The 18,380-nt window shown below is 38.9% G+C and overlaps 1 protein-coding gene across 1 annotated transcript; it reads right to left on the bottom strand.

The window, feature by feature from the left end:
- Positions 1-271: 271 nt before the first annotated feature.
- LOC115057498 (LIM/homeobox protein Lhx8-like) lies at positions 272-6,608 on the bottom strand. Its single transcript, XM_029524648.1, has 8 exons — positions 6,425-6,608; positions 4,799-4,951; positions 4,267-4,388; positions 3,709-3,929; positions 3,389-3,492; positions 2,934-3,029; positions 1,475-1,655; positions 272-827 (listed from the first exon to the last, which is right to left on the bottom strand). Exons 1-8 carry the CDS (start codon positions 6,449-6,451, stop codon positions 751-753), a joined length of 981 nt encoding a protein of 326 aa, XP_029380508.1. The 5' UTR covers positions 6,452-6,608; the 3' UTR covers positions 272-750.
- Between the last annotated feature and the right edge of the window lie 11,772 nt (positions 6,609-18,380).

Genomic DNA, 18,380 nt, shown 5'->3' with positions numbered 1-18,380 from the left:
TGTGAGGCCACTGAGATCAACTAAACATTATAGCAAAGTGTCCAAATACTTCATTTGATGGGATTTTTTTTCTTCTCTTATCAATTCCCCCAACATCAAAAAATGTTTTGGGTGACAGATGGCAAACGTTTACACCACAACAAAATGTAAGGGGGGGGGGGAGAGATACATTGGCCTTAACTGTAAACTGTTCAGACTATAAAGGCCCTTGAATAAAATGTATTTGATTGACAAAAAGGAAGCCATTGTTACGCAAAACGTACCATCTTCAGTGCCTTTAATACACAGAATTACACAATCCTTCATTTTCAAGTAGTCTTCACAAAGTAACTGTTAGGGTTTGGTTAAACCCTAACCCGAATCTGACAGAAACAGCATCTTTCATTACACAAAAAAGTAAACTGAAAACAAAAAAGTTTTACATCATTTTCCAGCAAAGTGCCTTTTCTCACTTTCCAAATAAATTAAAGAAATTCATATCACATACACATTGCCTTTTCCATAAGTGTCAATATAATACTTGATATTTTACATTTCTCATTTCAGAACCCCTTTACAATTCAATTAATTCAGGGACACTTTTCTTTCTATCTGCTTACATATGATGCAACAAAAATTAAATTAATTCTTGCTCATTTACTGGACATTAAATGAGTTGAACTTATCTGCTCTTGCAGTAGGGTGGATGATATTTTATTAGATAGTTATTTGTACATCATCCTCCACAGTTCTCAGAAGGTTGGCTGTAGCTCAGGCATGGTTGACTGGTAGTTGTGTCAGTGAATGGGATACAAGTGGCTGAAGCAAAAGTGTGTCTGGAGTTTGAACTGGGAAAGTAAACAAAAGAAATGCATGTGAACAAACCACAAAGACAGTTACTTATTGTAGTAACTATAGTGTATAGTGTAATATCCTATAACAAGACATAACCATTATAGCAGCTCTGAAAATTTGCTGTGGTATCTAGACAACAAAGTTTGCAGTAGATCCTTTAAGTCCTGGAAGTTGCAAGTTCAGGCCTCCTTGGATCAGACAAACAATTTGATCCATGGAGGCTCCAGCTTCACCACATCCCGCAGATGCTGGATTGGACAGAAATCTGTGGAATTTTGAGGTAAATCAACACCCTGAACTAGTTGTTGTTATGATTCCTGAAGTTTTGTTGCAGTGAGACAGAGAGGTCTGAACCAGATTTATGTCAGTGCTGCATGTCAAAGTAAAATCCATGTGATGCAAAGTACCAATGTTTCCCCAACAGAGCATTGTCCACAGCGTCACACTACACTATTTTTTTCTTCCCATGAGGCATCTTGATGTCATGTCTTCCCCAGGAAAGAGACACAGATACACCTAGCCCTTCATGCGTTAGTAATTCTACGGTAGCTTTTCTTTCCCTGAATTATTTGAGGCATTGTTTTAATGACAAATGTTTTGGTGTACCATGATGTATTCATTGTATTAAAGCATTTCTTACCATCCATATACGTGAGTGTAGTGAGGAGGGGTGTGTCTTGGGCCATATATGTTGTATACTGTAGATCCTCCATCAAAGGTGGCGTCAGCTGACCAGGACCAAGTGATGTCATCATGGCTGTGGAAACAGGATTTGGGCTGATGTGTTTCTTTTGACGTGCTCTGCAGTTCTGAAACCAAACCTGCCGTAGATAGGACAGATTAATGACAGGACTTCAATGTGATACTCTTCTTGCATGCACTCACTGACTAATTCAACTCTCACCTCTCCTGTTCAGAAAGACTAAATTCATTTGGATGATTGTAAAGATTAGAAATAATAATAATAAAAAAAAAAAAAAAAAAAATAGAGTGGAAGTTATTACAACATGCAAATTTTAAAACATTAAACAATTTAACAAAGTAGATAAAAATAAATTAGAGCAACTGTTCAAGTTCTTGCAAATAATGATAGATAGATACTTTATTTATCCCAGACTGGGAAATTGCAATGTAACAGCAGCATTACATATAGGGAATAAAATATATGCAATAGGAATAAAAAATATATACAGTAGAGTAAATTGCGCATTGACTAAGTAATGACCAGGGTTATTTAGCTGTTATTGTATAGTGTGATGGCATGTGGCAGGAAAGATTTCTTGTATCTGTTTCTTCGACAAGGGAGCTGTAGTAGCCTGTGGGAGAAGTTGCTCCGCTGTCGGTCCACTGTGTAATGGAGAGGGGGGTGCTGCTCATTGTCCATAATGGATAACAGTTTGTTCAGTATCCTCCTCTCCACTACAGTCTCAGACCAAGTACAGAGCCAGCCTTCTTGATGATTTTGTCAAGTCTGTTGGTGTCGCTGGCTCTGATGCTGCTGCCCCAACATGCAACAGCAAAGAAGATGGTGCTGGCAACAACAGACTGGTAGAAGATCTCCAACATCTTGCTGCACACGTTGAAGGATCTCAGCTTCCTCAGGAAGTAGAGTCTGCTCATCCCCTTCTTGTACACAGACTCGGTGTTGGATTTCCAGTCCAGTCTGTTGTCAATCATCACTCCCAGGTATCTGTAGTCCTCTACCTCCTCCACCACCTCCACCACCTCCCCCCTGATCCGTAGTGGCTGTGAAAGTGTCTTCTTCCTCCTGAAGTCGATCACCATCTCTCTGGTCTTGTTGATGTTCAGCTTCAAGTGATTCAGTTCAGACCACTCGACAAAGTTGTCTATCAGCTTTTGCAGCTATTAGTTCAACTGTAGTCAGTCAAACAGTGGGACAGTAACGATCCCTGTTGTCTAAGGGAATATTTACTTTTTGGAAGGCAGAAATTAATTGCCCAACAACATCAAAAATTGCACAAATACACTTCATGAAATACCCGATGGCTTAAAATTTAGGCCCTGATTAGAGGACTTAGCTTTGTATGGTAATGCTGTATTATAAGTGGCTCTTTCCATCTTGTGAGAAATTGCCTCACCTGAATAACCCTGCGGCTAAGACCCGTCCTTTCTGCCAGTTTCTGGAGAGTCTGTGCATCTGGGTTGTTATCTTTAGCAAACTGAGCTTGCATAACCTACAGGTTTAGAAAAGGGAGGGGTAGACATGAATTTGGTTAACATTCTAGTGAAGTTTGAAAGTGAGTACAAAAGTTTAGAAGTGGATGCCAAGTGCTCCAAGTCTGGTTTCAAACAGTGTACTAACAGTTACTGCCACTAGAGGACAGAAGAACAAAACAAGCTGCCCACAAATCACGAGCTCATGCATTTCTTTCGGCTGAACTCTTTTAGGCTCTTTACTCATACATATTCACCTGGGTCATCAGCTTGGAACATATTAAGATTTTAAAAATCGATTTATTCGATAGATAAAAAGAAAAAAGTAAATAAAAGAAAGCTCTATCTATCGATAGACAGACAGACAGACAAACAAAACCTGTAATTGGTCCACAGTGAAACTGGTCCTGGCCCTCTTAACAGGTCTAGGCATGGAACCGGAGTCATCTTTGTCTGCCACCTCCTCCTCTACTTTTGGTTGATCTTATCACAAGACAGAACACATTTGAAGAATTGTTTGACATTTTGAAGTATCGGCCCTCATTCAAGCGCTCTGTTTCAAGTCAGTTCCACCTTTTTCAAGCCTAAACCATAATACTACATAAGTACTTCAGTACTTTCACTTTGTCATAGGGGAAGATAAAGGATTTGACTCCATTTATGGAAAAAAAAAAAAAGTCTTAAAATTTTAATACTCACCATTTTCCTTAGCACGTTTGATATTTTCCATCATAACATCATAGTGTGGACGGCAGAAGACCCTGTTCTCGAGTAGTCCACACTCCTCCCCAGTGGATAGCTGGCGTTTACAGGAGGTGCAGGAGAAACAGGCCAGGTGGAAGGTGCTGCCTCGTGCCCGACGCACCCAGTCACTGGAGTGGATGTTACGGCCACAGCGAGCACAGCGGGTCCCATACCTCCTGAAGTAAAATAATAAAGAGGAAGAGAGATGCAGGGCAGGGAGATATCGTCATACCCATACACTAAAAATTAAGAGCAGTAGATTGAGTTACATTTGAATGGAGATTTGCTCATCAAGAAACTGGCTATTAGGACGAAAGTTCTCAAAATGTCTCTTAGGTGATTTGCACATTACTTCTAGACCAAACTCAAGGACAAAGACCAAAAGTAATGCATATAATCAGATAGTCATGGTCAACATTATTCTCCTTAAAGTTGAGTTTAGTTATGGAGGCAAGGGAGTCATTCTTAATTTATCATGAATGGTCACTGCAGGCAAAATAACCTTACATATACCTGAAGTAGTCTAGTTTGCAGAAAACCTGTGTATCTTTGATGTAGCAGCTCACGTGACGGCCCAGTGATGTCTTGCACACACTGCATGAGAGGCACCGCACATGCCAGCACAAGTCATTCACCTGAAAGGAAGAAATGAAATTTTGAAAAAATTTCTAGGTAAATTTCATACATCCCTTATAGGTGAATGTAGAATAGCAATGATCAATGCATTCATTTATTTGCCATAATGTATTTATGTATGACTGAAAAGCCATACTTGTTAATTTTGTAGGTCTATACCTATGACAATTGAATTCAGACTTAATGTTGATATAAAACAATGTTTCAACAACTTTAAAACATTCCTGTGGAAGCCATGCTATTTTACATTACATTTGAAATTTCATTTCAGTAACAACAAGATGGGAAATTTTCATTTTCTCCAGCTAGAGACCTGGTGTTAGGGTTAACAAAAAACAAATCCAAATAAGGCCAATCAGAAGACCAAAAGCACTGCTGTCCTCCTTTTCCCCTCAAGAGCCAGTCTTACCTTGAGTAGGTACCGGTCCAAGATCTCCAGGCCGCAGGAGGTGCACAGGGTTTTCCCCTGAAGAGAGGGCACAGTGTGGACGGACGAGGACGAGGACAGGGAGGACGGAGAGTAAGAGTCTTCTTCGAAAATGTCATCAGGCCCAGAGGAACCCTGTCAGAGGGTCACAAACTCCCTATGTCAGCCAAACGGCATCATTTTGATGTCAGGTGGCCGGTCAATGGCAAACAAAAATTTAATTTGAAGTAAAATAGATTTTGTCTAGAACAATACACCACTTAAAAGTCCTAACAGGTAATATTTTTGTTTTTAGTGTTTGGCGGGGTGATGTAAACACAGGCACACAGGCTGAACTCCACGCATTTCACCCAACTACCTCCAACAGACACACATACATACATACATACATACATACATACAGATATACATATACATATATATATACACCTACTGTGTCAAAAAAACTGTCATGTTGCTCTTCAGGGTCGAAGACCTCCGTAGGTCGCCCCTCTCCCTCCGACATGTTGCTCCCGAGTGACAACCAATTATCTCCGTGTCCCAGTCATTTCCATGACAACCACCGGCTTCAGCCAGCTTTTCCAAATATATCGCACCCCCGGTCATCAACTTTGTATTTACATTTGCCAAACATTTTTGATATGCTCGTTAATATTTCGAGGCCTGACAGTTAGAAGTGCATCTTTTTTTTTAATTATAATATTACCACGGAGCTATATTGGCCATTTTTCCTCCCTTTAGTTTAAATAACGAATATAATATAGCACAACGCCACGGCCAGGCACTCACGCAAAGCTGAATCTGATTCTCGCTGATTGTGTCCCCAGCTGCTCACGTGCACACAATTAAGTGTGACAACTACTTAAGGTACGTTCGGAAAAAAAAAAACACTGCTGAGAAATTGGATTATTTAATGATTCAATGTTGCTTTTAATGCATCATAATGGCATTTTTGTTTGTTTATTTTTAATAAAAACCTACTTCTGCCACTCTAAAGTTGAAACCGCTTGTTTCATCCTTCACCGACAGCCTATGAAAAAGTCATTTAAAATCAATATTTAAACCATATTGACTTGTACAGTAAGCAACTCTATTTGGACTCACAGAGAGAAAAATGATTAATATTGGGGTTCATAATATTAAAATAAATCATTGGCCCTGATTTAACTTTCTATTAGCCTTTAAAATCTGACAAGTAAATAAATGTCAGCTTTCCCTTAAAGTAATAATATTAGTCAGTAACATAAGTGGCAATAGCCCTAATGTGCAGAGTAATAGTCAAATTTACACTTAGACTTTAACGTTTATAAAAAAAAATATATCATTATACTGTATGAAAACAATTACAGTACAACAAAATATATAATGTTACCAAAAAATAGCGCAGTAGGTCTGTCTGATGGTAAATGAGCAATGCTTATATGAAAATGAATTTGTTTTTCTTCAGCCACCGTAAAGGGTTTTACATAAATTTAACAATAGATTAGTAAAGGTCTCTGCAAAACTTTGAAATGAATACAGAAAATTCTATATTTTTAACACGTGTGTAGTCATTCCTGTAATGAGGAAATTTCTTGTGAAATATGTTTTTAAATTGCAGCGACTCACCGCACTGTTGGAAACAGGATTAAACATTTTCAGGGCACCGCTGCTGGCTCCTCTTGTGCATCCCCCACCTCAGCCAGATGTTGCTATTACACAGCAGCAGGATGAAATATGGGAGCTCTCTCGTTTCATTCAGTTATTAGTTCACTGTGCTCCACCTTGTCCACCACTTCAATCTTGCTTCAGGCTCCTCTGACTTGTTCACTGACCACTTTTTGAAAGGGCACAAACTTTTCACTTAAGCTGCCCTGTGCGCCTCCCACCCACTTGGCCTGGGCCCGCCCGCTGCAGCATCACTGAACACTTTGTATTTTTATTGTGAGGATCAGATGAGCCTCAGTTGTTCTTTCTTTCAGCATTGGACTAATACTGTAGGTCTATATCCAGGTTAATGGCTGAAGCTTATTATTTAAACCGAGACAAAAAGCTTACCAATTTAAAAGTCTAAATTAAAAAGTAACAAACTGGATATTTCCAGGTAAATTTAAAAGAAACATTTTCACAAGATGATTTTATATTATTATTTTCTAGTCTATTAAGTCTATTAAGACTGCAGCACAAATCATTGTGTCAACTTCCAAAAGATTCTATCCCCATCAGAGGCACTCAGATTCACTTCTCCTACATTATCAGTATTCCTTATGTATTTCCTCTCTTGACCTCAGGGACTTTACAAACACAGCACTAGGTCTTTGGGGAATGAGCTATATATATTTAGACATCCACACCGTCTGACCAGCAGCATACCAGGGCAACTTAAATGAAATGTTTAAATAAGTAAACCTGTTAAGTCTGTGTGAATTTATTTATTTCTTTTTGACATGCAGAAAATACATTCCCACATATCATCATCACCTTTGTTATGTTTATTAAAATTTGTATGTTTTTGTATAGTAAATGTAAATGTTGATAATGTTCAGGAGTAGATTTTTTTTATGTTAAATAAGTTGCTTTATACGTTCAAAGCTGTTTTGTTTTAAATTAATTAAAACAAATTAAATGTAAGTGCTCAATGATCTATACCTTTATGTTATATAAATTATATATGTTGTTATATATTGCAATTTTACTTTAAGATATTGTTTCAGAGTGGGACTGACAGTATTGTCAGTGATCTCTGCTCAGGGTGTTCTCTGCCAAACTTTAAGCAAAGACAAGGCATGAATGAAAATATTCCCAGAGTCCATTCACTTTGTGAATGGCAGGGCAATAGACTGGGTCAAGAATCCCTTTGGGTCTTATCTGTGCATACATGTCTGCAATCCAACACCTCAGTCCCCCAGCTCTCCAAAGTGGATCTTTATATGAAATTGGAGACTTTGCCTGTACAATGTATATTTAGCCTCTACGCGAAAGTGTGCAGAAAGCTTTAAAAACTGAAAGAATGGAAAAAACCAAACATAAACAACAATAAAAAAAACACCTAATTAAGGTTTAAGTCGTACACGGAAATATTGATATAGCTGGATTTATTATGTATATATTTTTTTACTATATTTTAATTAGTAAGTAGTAAGTAGTAAGAGAGAGAGAGAGGGCATTGACCAGCAGCATATGTCGTGGGCCACACACACTGGCAATTGATAGATTTCTTTGATTTACTTTTCTCTTGTATGCACCACTGGTCTAATTTTATTTAAACTGTGATTCATTTTATTCATTTTTCATTTAATTATTATTTTTAAAGTAAACATCTGTTATAACGAACCGTAACTGTGTTAACATTTTCTCAAATAGCTAAACCTTTCATTTTTTCAAGATATTTTAAGAAGTTCTAAGAAAAGTCTAAGGTCTACGGTCTAAAGATACTGCATTGAGTTCACAAAACGTGCATTTTATTTTTCGAGCATTAAATCAGCAATAGCATTTCTTTATAATCTACAGGAAGAAATGTATTAAGCCCTCATTGTGCATTGTTTTTCCAAAGTTTGATATAAAGTTAGAAAATTTTATGAGGTTCGAAAGGAAAAATGAGTCAAAAGGAAACAAAATTCATAGAAAAAGAGGACGACAAGTGGCAATAACAATCAGCTTGATGTGAAAGTATGTAAGCATCTGTAGTGGTGTTCGAGCAGCTCTCAACAGCAAGAAGGAGCCACCAATTCAATGCAAATGTCTGCCAACTTTTTTTTTGCTCTTGTGCTCTTTTGTGCAGCACTTTCATTACTTTTAACTGCCATTTATTTTGTATAAACCTGCATTATAAGAGTTATGGATCTGGAAGTGTGCCGGTTCTCTGTGTTTAGAGCCAATGTAAAAAGTTTTATTAATTTATATACTGAATGGCAGTGGAAGTATGAGACAATTGTTATTCCAGTAACGAGTAAATATATATGCAGATGTAAATGTTAAATTGTTCAATATTCAAATGTGAAATGTTTAAATAAGTAAACCAGCAATGAAAAGGACTTTTTTTTTGTAAGAGATTAAATCTTTTTCAGTTGTTTATCTCCACTGTCCCCGACTTCGATGAATCTTAGCATCCACAAGGGTCACTTGTTCCTAATCCTGGATGCAAACCACCAACTAACCACAGGTATGGACCGGCAATTTTTTGTCAGGATTAAAACAATATACACACTTAAAACAGGGGAAGGATTATGGTTGGTTAGGTTTAAGTGAGTGCTTACAGTTATAGAGAAATTAAGGATGTGGAAGGATTATTAGTAATAGAAATAATGAGTAGAAATTTCAAATTGGAAGATAACACCAATTTCCTAAACAGAAGTCCTGTGCTTTGTTAACCCATTCATCCACCCTGCTCCCTTCCTCCTGACATCCTCTTGACAAAGTGACTGTGGTCCGTCACAGGGAGTGATCTAAGATTAAAAAGCTTGGCTTGAAATGTTTATTTGAATAGAGATTGGTTTAGGCAAATGTTCCAAACTCATATAATCTTTGTATAGTCATACTGACTACAGGCTAGCTGGTTTAGTGTGCTAACTTGAGGAGACAGCTCTTTGTGAGTGAAGGAGTGGAGTTTGATGCTGAATTTTCAACCTTTCCTTCAAATATGGAGCTTCAGTTTTGTCCCGCTGGGTCCTGTAGCAGGTGAATCAAGCTGTGAATGTGGTGGACATCTCCACACCACTTCCTCCTAATCCACGCTCTCACAGTGTTTGAGGATTTAGGACAATACTTCACACATACATCTGCTGGTCCATTCATATGAATAGGAGAGGTGGGGTGGACGCAGCTGCTGCATTCATTCTCTTCACGTCAAAATATTGAAACTAAAGGTACACTCTGACATTTGTTTATTTTTTTCCTTAGCTCATTTTCACTCCTGTTTCTGGTTTTTAATCCTGTTTGTGCGGACAATGATACTGCTAAACTATGGTCTATTGACATTTTAGAACTAAACACAGAAACAAAAATAAATAACCTTCTACAATGGGTTTCAAGTGTTATAATTCATGCTCATCCAGCTCACATTGGGCAGTTAACCCTGGACAGATCACCAGCCCATCACAGGGCCAACACACAAAAGACAGACAGAGATGAACAACCGCTCACACTCACTCATTCATCTTCAACTGCTTATCCGTTTCCGGTTGCGGTGGCGTTAGAGCCAATCCCAGCACACATTGGGTGAGGGCAGGGTCACCCTGGACACATCCCCAGTCCATCACAGGGCCAACACACAGAGACAGACAGAGACCAATAAATACTCACACTCACACTCAGACCTACGGACAATTCAGAGTCTTTGGAGTGTGGGAGGAAACCGGAGTACCCAGAGGAAACCCACTCAGGTACGGGGAGAACATGGAAACTCCACACAGAAAGGCCCCAGGCTGGGACTTGCGACCTTCTTATAGTGTGCCAACTGCGCTAACCACTATACTGCCGTGATGCCCTCTACAACATCTAAACTTTAAATTTTTACATGATAAATTTTAATTCACTTACAATAGTAATAAGTCATAATTTGATGAAGCAGAACATAACCAATCACTGATGTGATTATTGGTGGGAATATCTGGGGAAAATAATATCTCATTGCCTTTTCCTTGCCTTTTGAACTGCACAATTTATAATTTATCTTCATGACGTCAGGGTTCGTGAGCAGTAGCAGTGTTTGTCAGTGGGCTTGGTTTCCCTCCTCACGCAAAAACAAACTCAGCATCCAAAAACACACAGTTGTTTATTGTGCAAAGCAGAAGTTGCTTTTGGTTTTGTAATGATATGGCATGGCTTTTCACTATGTGTCTGTGGACGTGTGTGTGCACATGCGCTTGTGTGTGGGTGTGTGCCTCTGTGATTACTTGGTTGAAGCCACTGGTTGAAGATTGGATGTGAGTGTGTTTTCAGGAATGAAGACCACCTTGCTTATCAAAATAGAACATGCGCCTTAGAACATATGTTATTGTCACTTACTAAATAATTTGCTTAACTTGTGCCTAATTTTAAGAGTTGTTATACAATTCATAACTTATCTTAATGATACAAAGGCTGTGATTAGCATCAACATCAGTGTACCTGAACCACTGTCCCTTCTCTCCAGGATAACTAACTAATTTAGTTTCATGGAAAAACTATTATTATTATTTGCATCTGAGAGAAAGATCACAATACCAGCTATGACAGACAATGTCAATTTTTCAGTGTAGTATACTTCTATAATGCTCTATTCATCTATTAATCTATTGGCAAGCGCTGCACATTTTCACATAGATAGTGTTTGTATTTAGCTTCATGATTATACTCTACTACATTAGTGAGGGATATATTGTACTCATTCAACACAACATTGTCTCTGTCTCTCTCCCTGTCTCTATTGCTCAACCCAATCAGTCGAGGCAGATGGCTGCCCAGTTCCCAGGTGCCCGGTTCTGCTGAGGTTTCTGCCTCTTAAAGGAAGATTTTCCTTGCCACTGCGGCCAAGTGCTTGCTGATGGAGGGATTAGTTGGGTCTTTTTAAAAACTCTTTCAAGTGTTTGGTCTGAACCTGTAAAGTGCCTTGATGTAACTTTGTTATGATTTGGTGCTGTAAAAGAAATTTGCTTCGTATTTGCTTTGCATTACCTTACATTACCAAATGTAGTGATGATTGGCCTTCTGCAAGTTTTGCCCATGTTCACACAGTATCCATGGACTGATTACGTGGTTCTTACCAAGACCCATCACCCAGGGAGACCGCTTCGCTCTTGGTACCAAGGAAACAGGAAACAGTCAAGTCTGTTTCCTAAAGAGGCTTGAGGCCTGACCATACTGCTGAGTGGTGGAGCTTCAAAGCTCTGTCTGTCAGTCTATTGACTAACATGTCTAAAGCACAGATTCCACACTGACTGAAAACCTGTTGTTGATGTTAATGTTGGCAGACCACTTTCATACCATTCCTGTATTCCTGCACTGACACACACACACATGGTTTGTTAAAATAATTAAATATGAGAGCTCAGGGCAAAAAAATTATTGTAAATGTGTGTGTTGGCTAGCGGGTTAGGGTTAGCTGGCTGTTTGATACTTGCTCAGCATACCAATGTGAGTTACACTCAAAACACTAAAACATGACACACAAATGACATACAAGAAAAGTAATGAGTGACCAGATTAGGTAAACCAGGGTATGTTGTCAATTTTAGAATTTGACAAGTTTTAAATACATTAATAATGATGGGAATAATTTTCAGAGATAAACCTATTTGTTGACCAATGCTGCAATACAGGATCAACTTATAGGGATGGTTACATTATCAAACTTTTTTCATGATCATGTTTGGGCGTAAATAGCAAATTGCCTAATTTGGGGCGAAAAATCACTGCTTCATTAAATAAAGAAAAATGCACAGTGGCTTGAGACATCTTCTTAACTCAGTCCTGTCTACCATCCCTCAGTGGGATGGTAGACAGGACTGTGACTGCGAACATCAGTCCCTCCTGACACATCTTTGTGCCCTGCACCCACCCAAGCACCTCAACTAATGGTGGTAAATATGGGGCAAGTAATTTTTTCTTCAAAACATTTGCAGTTGCAATCAAGGTGTACAGAAACCTACTGATCAGTAATGTACTCAAAAATAGTCCCTGGCACTATGTATTATATTTTCAGGTGAACCTGACCTCAGGGGTTATATGGGAATCTGTTTCCATGCTACAGATCTAAAAAGCTGTCACCAGAGAACCGCCAGAGAGGAAATAACTTTACCACTTCTACTGAAGTCAGCATGCTAACCAGGTAAGCTGAGCCTTGTAGACGGTATGTTATTTCCTGAGTCAATGTAACATCCAGGTAGCCGCGAAAAAGCAGCACTGCTCAGACAACACATTATAAACTCAATACCATTTTTTTAGAATATAAAATGTAAAGGCAACAATGACTGAAGATCTCAGATAAGTGATAACTGTTGATGTTAATGTTTGCTATGTTGCAATAGCAAAAGTTGCACTTTTAAAGGCCCTCTTAAACTGAATGGAAATCATCCTCATTCAGATTTGAGCTTGATTGATTAATGAACACACTGGCTGCCCCTTTTATCTGCCTGTGTGTTAGAAATGTGTGCAGGGTGTATCGTTGGTTACCTGGTCATTTCCCTATACAGGCATCATGATTTATTCTTTTATCATTCATCATCTTCAACTGCTTATCTGTTAGTGGGGGGTTCTGGAGCCAATCCCAGCTCACATTGGGTGAGGGCAGGGCACACCCTGGACAGGTTGCCAGTCCATCACAGGGCCAACACACAGACAGACAGACACCAACAGCCACTCACACTCAGACCTACGGACAATTTAGATTCACAGATTAACCGAAACATGATGTCTTTGGACGATGGAAGGAAACCAGAGTATGCACAGGAAACCCATGCAGGTTTGAGAGAACTTGCACAGAAAGTCCCAGCCCGGGAACCAAACCTGTGACATTCTTATTGTGAAGCAACAGCGCTTACCGCTCTCTTTTCAAAGAAAAGAGTAGAGATTCCTCCAAAATATGTATTTCCATTTAACTCTATTCTGATCATACTTTTCCAAAACACATCTATTTGATTTTTCAGTTTAAATGGCTGCGATCTTCATCTGTCTGCTGTGTTGTATTGAGCAGAGACTGTACAGTGGATTCATTATAGCGGTTTCTTGAAATGTGATTGTTGCAACTGGAAACTGTATTGGCATTAAACCAAAACCAGCAAAATCAGCCAGTGAATCAGTTTAAGGATTGATGGCAAACCACAGCATATGTAAAAATACAAGTTATCTGATCTAAGTAGCTCTTTTAAAGCAAAAAAAATACAAATTTCAAAAGGACTCTTGAAAGTGTGTTATAGATATTATATATCCATGTTTTAACCAGCAAAATCAGCCAGTGAATCAGTTTAAGGATTGATGGCAAACCACAGCATATTTAAAAATACAAGTGATCTGATCTAAGTGGCTCTTTTAAAGCAAAAAAAAGTATGTTATAGATATTGAAGATATTATGTGTATTATATTGATATTAACATGTAATTATTATTATTTTTTACATGAGCAATTCTTCTGTTTGACCTCAGCACTAGAAGCTAAGAATCAAAGAGAGAGATCAAAGCCATGTCTGTCAGTCTGCTAAAAACCAAATATTCTGAGTCACTTGTGTTATTATGTAAAACTTTCATCACTTCATCTGCAGCAACACGCACAGCGAGCCACCACTGTTCATCAAATTATATCATACAACAAACCACTTTGATTCTAAAAGTGGACTTCAAAGCTGAAGTGGGGATAATTTTGGCCTTTTCTCTTTATTTCTGCTTTTATTCCACCATCTGTACTTACTTCCGTTGTTAATCTCTCTCTATCCTTCCCATTTCCTTCCCCCTCTCTGATATCCTCCTATTTTTTTGACAGTGTCACTCACTTCTCTCTTTACCCCCACTTACCACTTGGCTTAACTCACTTTTTTCCCCATGTCAGCCCTCCTTCTTGTATCGCTCCCTAAATCTCTGTCTCATGCTCTCCCTGACATGTTTCAGTGTTTCCTGTCTTTTGTGAGACCCTCCTCTCTGTCACATCTTGTTTTCCTCATTCTATCCTGTTTTAATCCAGTTCCCGCCCCCTTGTATAGCGGAGTCACGCTATTGGAGGAAATGGATGAATAGTGACTGCTGAGTGACAGGTTATTCTGGGCAGACAGTGGAGGTAAACATGGTGAAGGAATGGAGGTAAGAATTTTCTCATTTGGTTGGGTGGTGCATGAACGTAAGACCCGTAGGTTCTGGCTGAAAGTGATATGAATCCTGGCTCTTTATTGCTCAAATAACTAGTTGCCATCAATCACTTTGTTCATTCCACCACCTGTGTTCTGCTTGTAGAGCATTTGGCACCTAAAGTTTCCACGGGTGCCAGAAATTATCTTCACGGAAAACTCAAATGCTCCAAATGCTTGGAGGGAATTCCCATATGCAAATTTAATACAGGTAGAGGTATATAATTTCAGGTATATCTACATATAAAATTTTCATATTACAAATTGATTAGGCCAGCAGAATATGTATTATTGGAAAAAATTTTCAAAATGTGACATTTAAAAAGTGACTTGCTCTTATTTTGAGATTTTGTGATTTCTGACCTTTGCACTCCTTACTCATGGTTTATGTGTATAATTTTAGAGCATGGAGCTTCTAACATTACATATCCTTTATTACCACCATTACTTTCAAGTAATATAAATGTAATTTGTTATTACAGTCTGTTAATTACTCACAGTGTTGAGTATTTCTCTTATATTGTACATTATTTACTGTCATGAAAGACAGACAGATAAAACAAATCATGTGAATAGATTTTTTTGAAACTGAAACTGACATTAATATCCTGTCTCAGTCCAAGGGTGCCTGGCAAAATCTGACATGGACACATAGAGGAGGTGTGTAAGGCCCTACCAGTCTGGCAGAGTGGAGGAAAGACCACTTGGTAATTTATATACATCGTTGGCCAAAGCAAACTAACTATACTAACTGTGCTGTACAGTACACGTCTGATCCTGAGCCTCCATACTTTCTTCTAGATCTTAGTGCTGCATTCGACACCATAGATCATAATATTTTACTACAAAGACTGGAACATGAAATTGGGATTAACGGAACTGCACTAAAATGGTTCCAATCCTGTTTATCAGATAGACATCAGTTTGTTTATGTTAACAACAGCTCCTCCTCATGCACTGTAGTCAGTTATTGAGTCCCACAGGGTTCGGTACTTGGACCAATCCTCTTCACTCTTTATCTGCTTCCTCTAGGCAACATTTTCAGGAAAAAACAGCATCAACTTCCACTGCTACGCAGACGATACTCAGCTGTACCTATCAATGAAGCCAAATTAATTCACTCAGATAGTCAGACTGCAGGCATGTCTTGAAGACATGAAAGTCTGGATGGCCCAAAATTTTTTACTCTTTAACTCTGACAAAACTGAAGTTATTGTGCTCGGCCCTAAGCACCTCAGAGAAATGCTATCTAATCATCTAATCAGTCTGGATGGCTCCATCCAGCTCCACTCTAGGCTGGACTACTGTAACTCATTACTATCTGGATGTCCAAACAATAATCTCTGAAAGGCCTTCAGAATGCTGCTGCATGAATATTAACAGGAACTAGGAAAAGAGATCATATCTCTCCTGTGTTAGCTGCTCGTCATTGGCTGCCAGTAAAATACAGAGTAGAATTTAAAATCCTTCTTTTAATATATAAAGCTCTTAATGGCCAAGCTCTATCATATCTCAGAGAGCTCATAGTTCCTTACTGTCCTAGCAGGCCACTCTGCTCTCTAGATGGAGGTTTACTTGTGGTTCCTAGAGTCTCCAAGAGAAAAATCTGGAGGTAGATCTTTCACTTGTCAGGCTCCTCTTCAATGGAACCAACTTCCAGTATCAGTCCGGAGGGCGGACTCTTTAGCAATTTTCAAGACCAGGCTTAAAACTTTCCTGTATGACAGAGCTTATAGTTAAAAAATGAAAGTCCTCTACTCTTTAGCTATGCTGCTATAGGCCTAGGCTACTGGGGGAAGGACTGAGCATCTCTCTCTCTTTCTCTCCCTCCCCCTTGCATTCACTAACAATAACCATGCTTCGTGAAAAGCCTTGTTTCTCCTAGTTCTGAGCATGTGTACTGCATTTACTAACCATGTTTTCCTGAAGTCTCTGTCTCTCCCAGGTCTTCTCCTCTCTCTCCCTGTCCTCATCCTGCTGGTGGTGACTCATCACCATCCAATGTTCCTGCAACGCCTGCTGCTCCCTTATCCTCATAAATTCTGTACTACAGTATCATCTCCATGAACTCCATGCAGCATCATGTTCCTGCCTACACCTGTTTTGAATACCTCCCCCTCTCTTGCTCTCTCTCCCACTCTCAACCCAACCGCTCAAGTTGGATGGCCGCCCCCCCGAGCCTGGTTCTGCCCGAGGTTTCTGCCTCTTACAGGAGGTTTTTCCTTGCCACTGTCGCCAAGTCCTTGCTCATCGGGGATGAGCAAGAGATGGTGATGAGTCACCACCAGCAGGATGAGGACAGGGAGAGAGAGGAGAAGAGCTTTAAATCATTTCATAAAGAGTTTGGTCTAGACCTGCTCTATATGTAAAGTGCCTTAATGTAACTTTGTTATGATTTGGTGCTATACAAATAAATCCGATTTCATTTGATTTGATTTACTGTGTGATTGAAAGATGCCACCCAGTTGAATAGTGCACAGAGTTGGTATCACAAAGACAGATTAATATACCCAGGATCTTGTTTCGTTATCTGGCTTTACTTGCCCCGCTTTCTGCAATTCCGGCTCACAAGGCAAACTATCAACTCTATATTTGAAGCCAGTTTTTTGCATCTAGATCAATGAGTGTTCACATAAAAGGGTTAATTGGACCCTGGAGAAGACTCAGAGCTGCATATTTCACAATGGAGGAGTAAACTATAACAAAGTATACTATACTATACTATACTATATACTATAGTATATGATTTATACTTTAATCATTCATTCATTCATCTTCTACTGCTTATCTGTTTCTGTGTTGCAGAGGGTGCCAATGGCTTGAGTGCGGAGCCAATCCCAGCTCAGACTGGAAGCGGGCCATTTCATCACAGACGAATAGTCAGTAATTCAAGTAAAAAGTTACACAGTTGCAGCTGCAAGAAATGCTGCAGAGAATGCATGGGCTAATCACTGGGATTATAATGTTACATCCACATTACACATATTTATTATATGTGTCCCATCAATTTATGTTTTTGATATTTTTAATCACTTTTTTTTTTTTTTTTTTTTTACAGTTATATCATCATGTTCCAACCGCAGAGGAACAAAGCGGACTCAGCAAGTCTGCTTAATTTATCCAGAAAATCAAGCAAGTTAACTTGGTCATGGACTTTTCTCACCTCATAGTTCTATTGCCCACATACATGGGATACATGGGATTTCGCTGGTTGTCATATTGCATTGAAATCTATCATTAAAGCAAGTCCCAAGAGGTAAGTGAAAAAAGTAATTCGCTTTTTTTCCCGTGAAATAATAGAGTTGATAAAATTAATAGATCACTTGTACTTTGGATGTTTCTTTTGAATACATACATATAAAAAACAGACAAACAAAAAGAAACTTCAAAAATAAATAAATACATAAACAAACAAACTGAATCCAAAGTGAAAAAATTTGTAGATATCCTGATCTTTATTTGATTTTTAAGTTAAAGGCTTCCAGACAGAAACAAGGTTGATGTCACATCTGAAATTCAAACAGCCCACCAAGCCATGGGTTCATAGGTCACAGGATATGAGGTTGAATGGTGAAGAAACGGATACAGAGTAAAAGACAGGAGAAGGAAAGCAGGGAGGTAAGGAGAGACCTGTGGAGTGTTTGGAGTGTTTATATAGTGGTGGGAGGATATCCTGCTACATGATGAAATCATTACTGACCTGTGTGATCACATTGTGTGTGTGTGTGTGTGTGTGTGTGTGTATGTATGTGTGTGCACGCGTTTGCGAAGCTG

Source organism: Echeneis naucrates, chromosome 17 (assembly GCF_900963305.1).
Source record: "Echeneis naucrates chromosome 17, fEcheNa1.1, whole genome shotgun sequence".
Classification (NCBI taxonomy): domain Eukaryota; kingdom Metazoa; phylum Chordata; class Actinopteri; order Carangiformes; family Echeneidae; genus Echeneis; species Echeneis naucrates.
The sequence above is the reverse complement of the archived record's forward strand: the minus strand, read 5'-3'. Positions and strand labels throughout refer to the sequence as shown.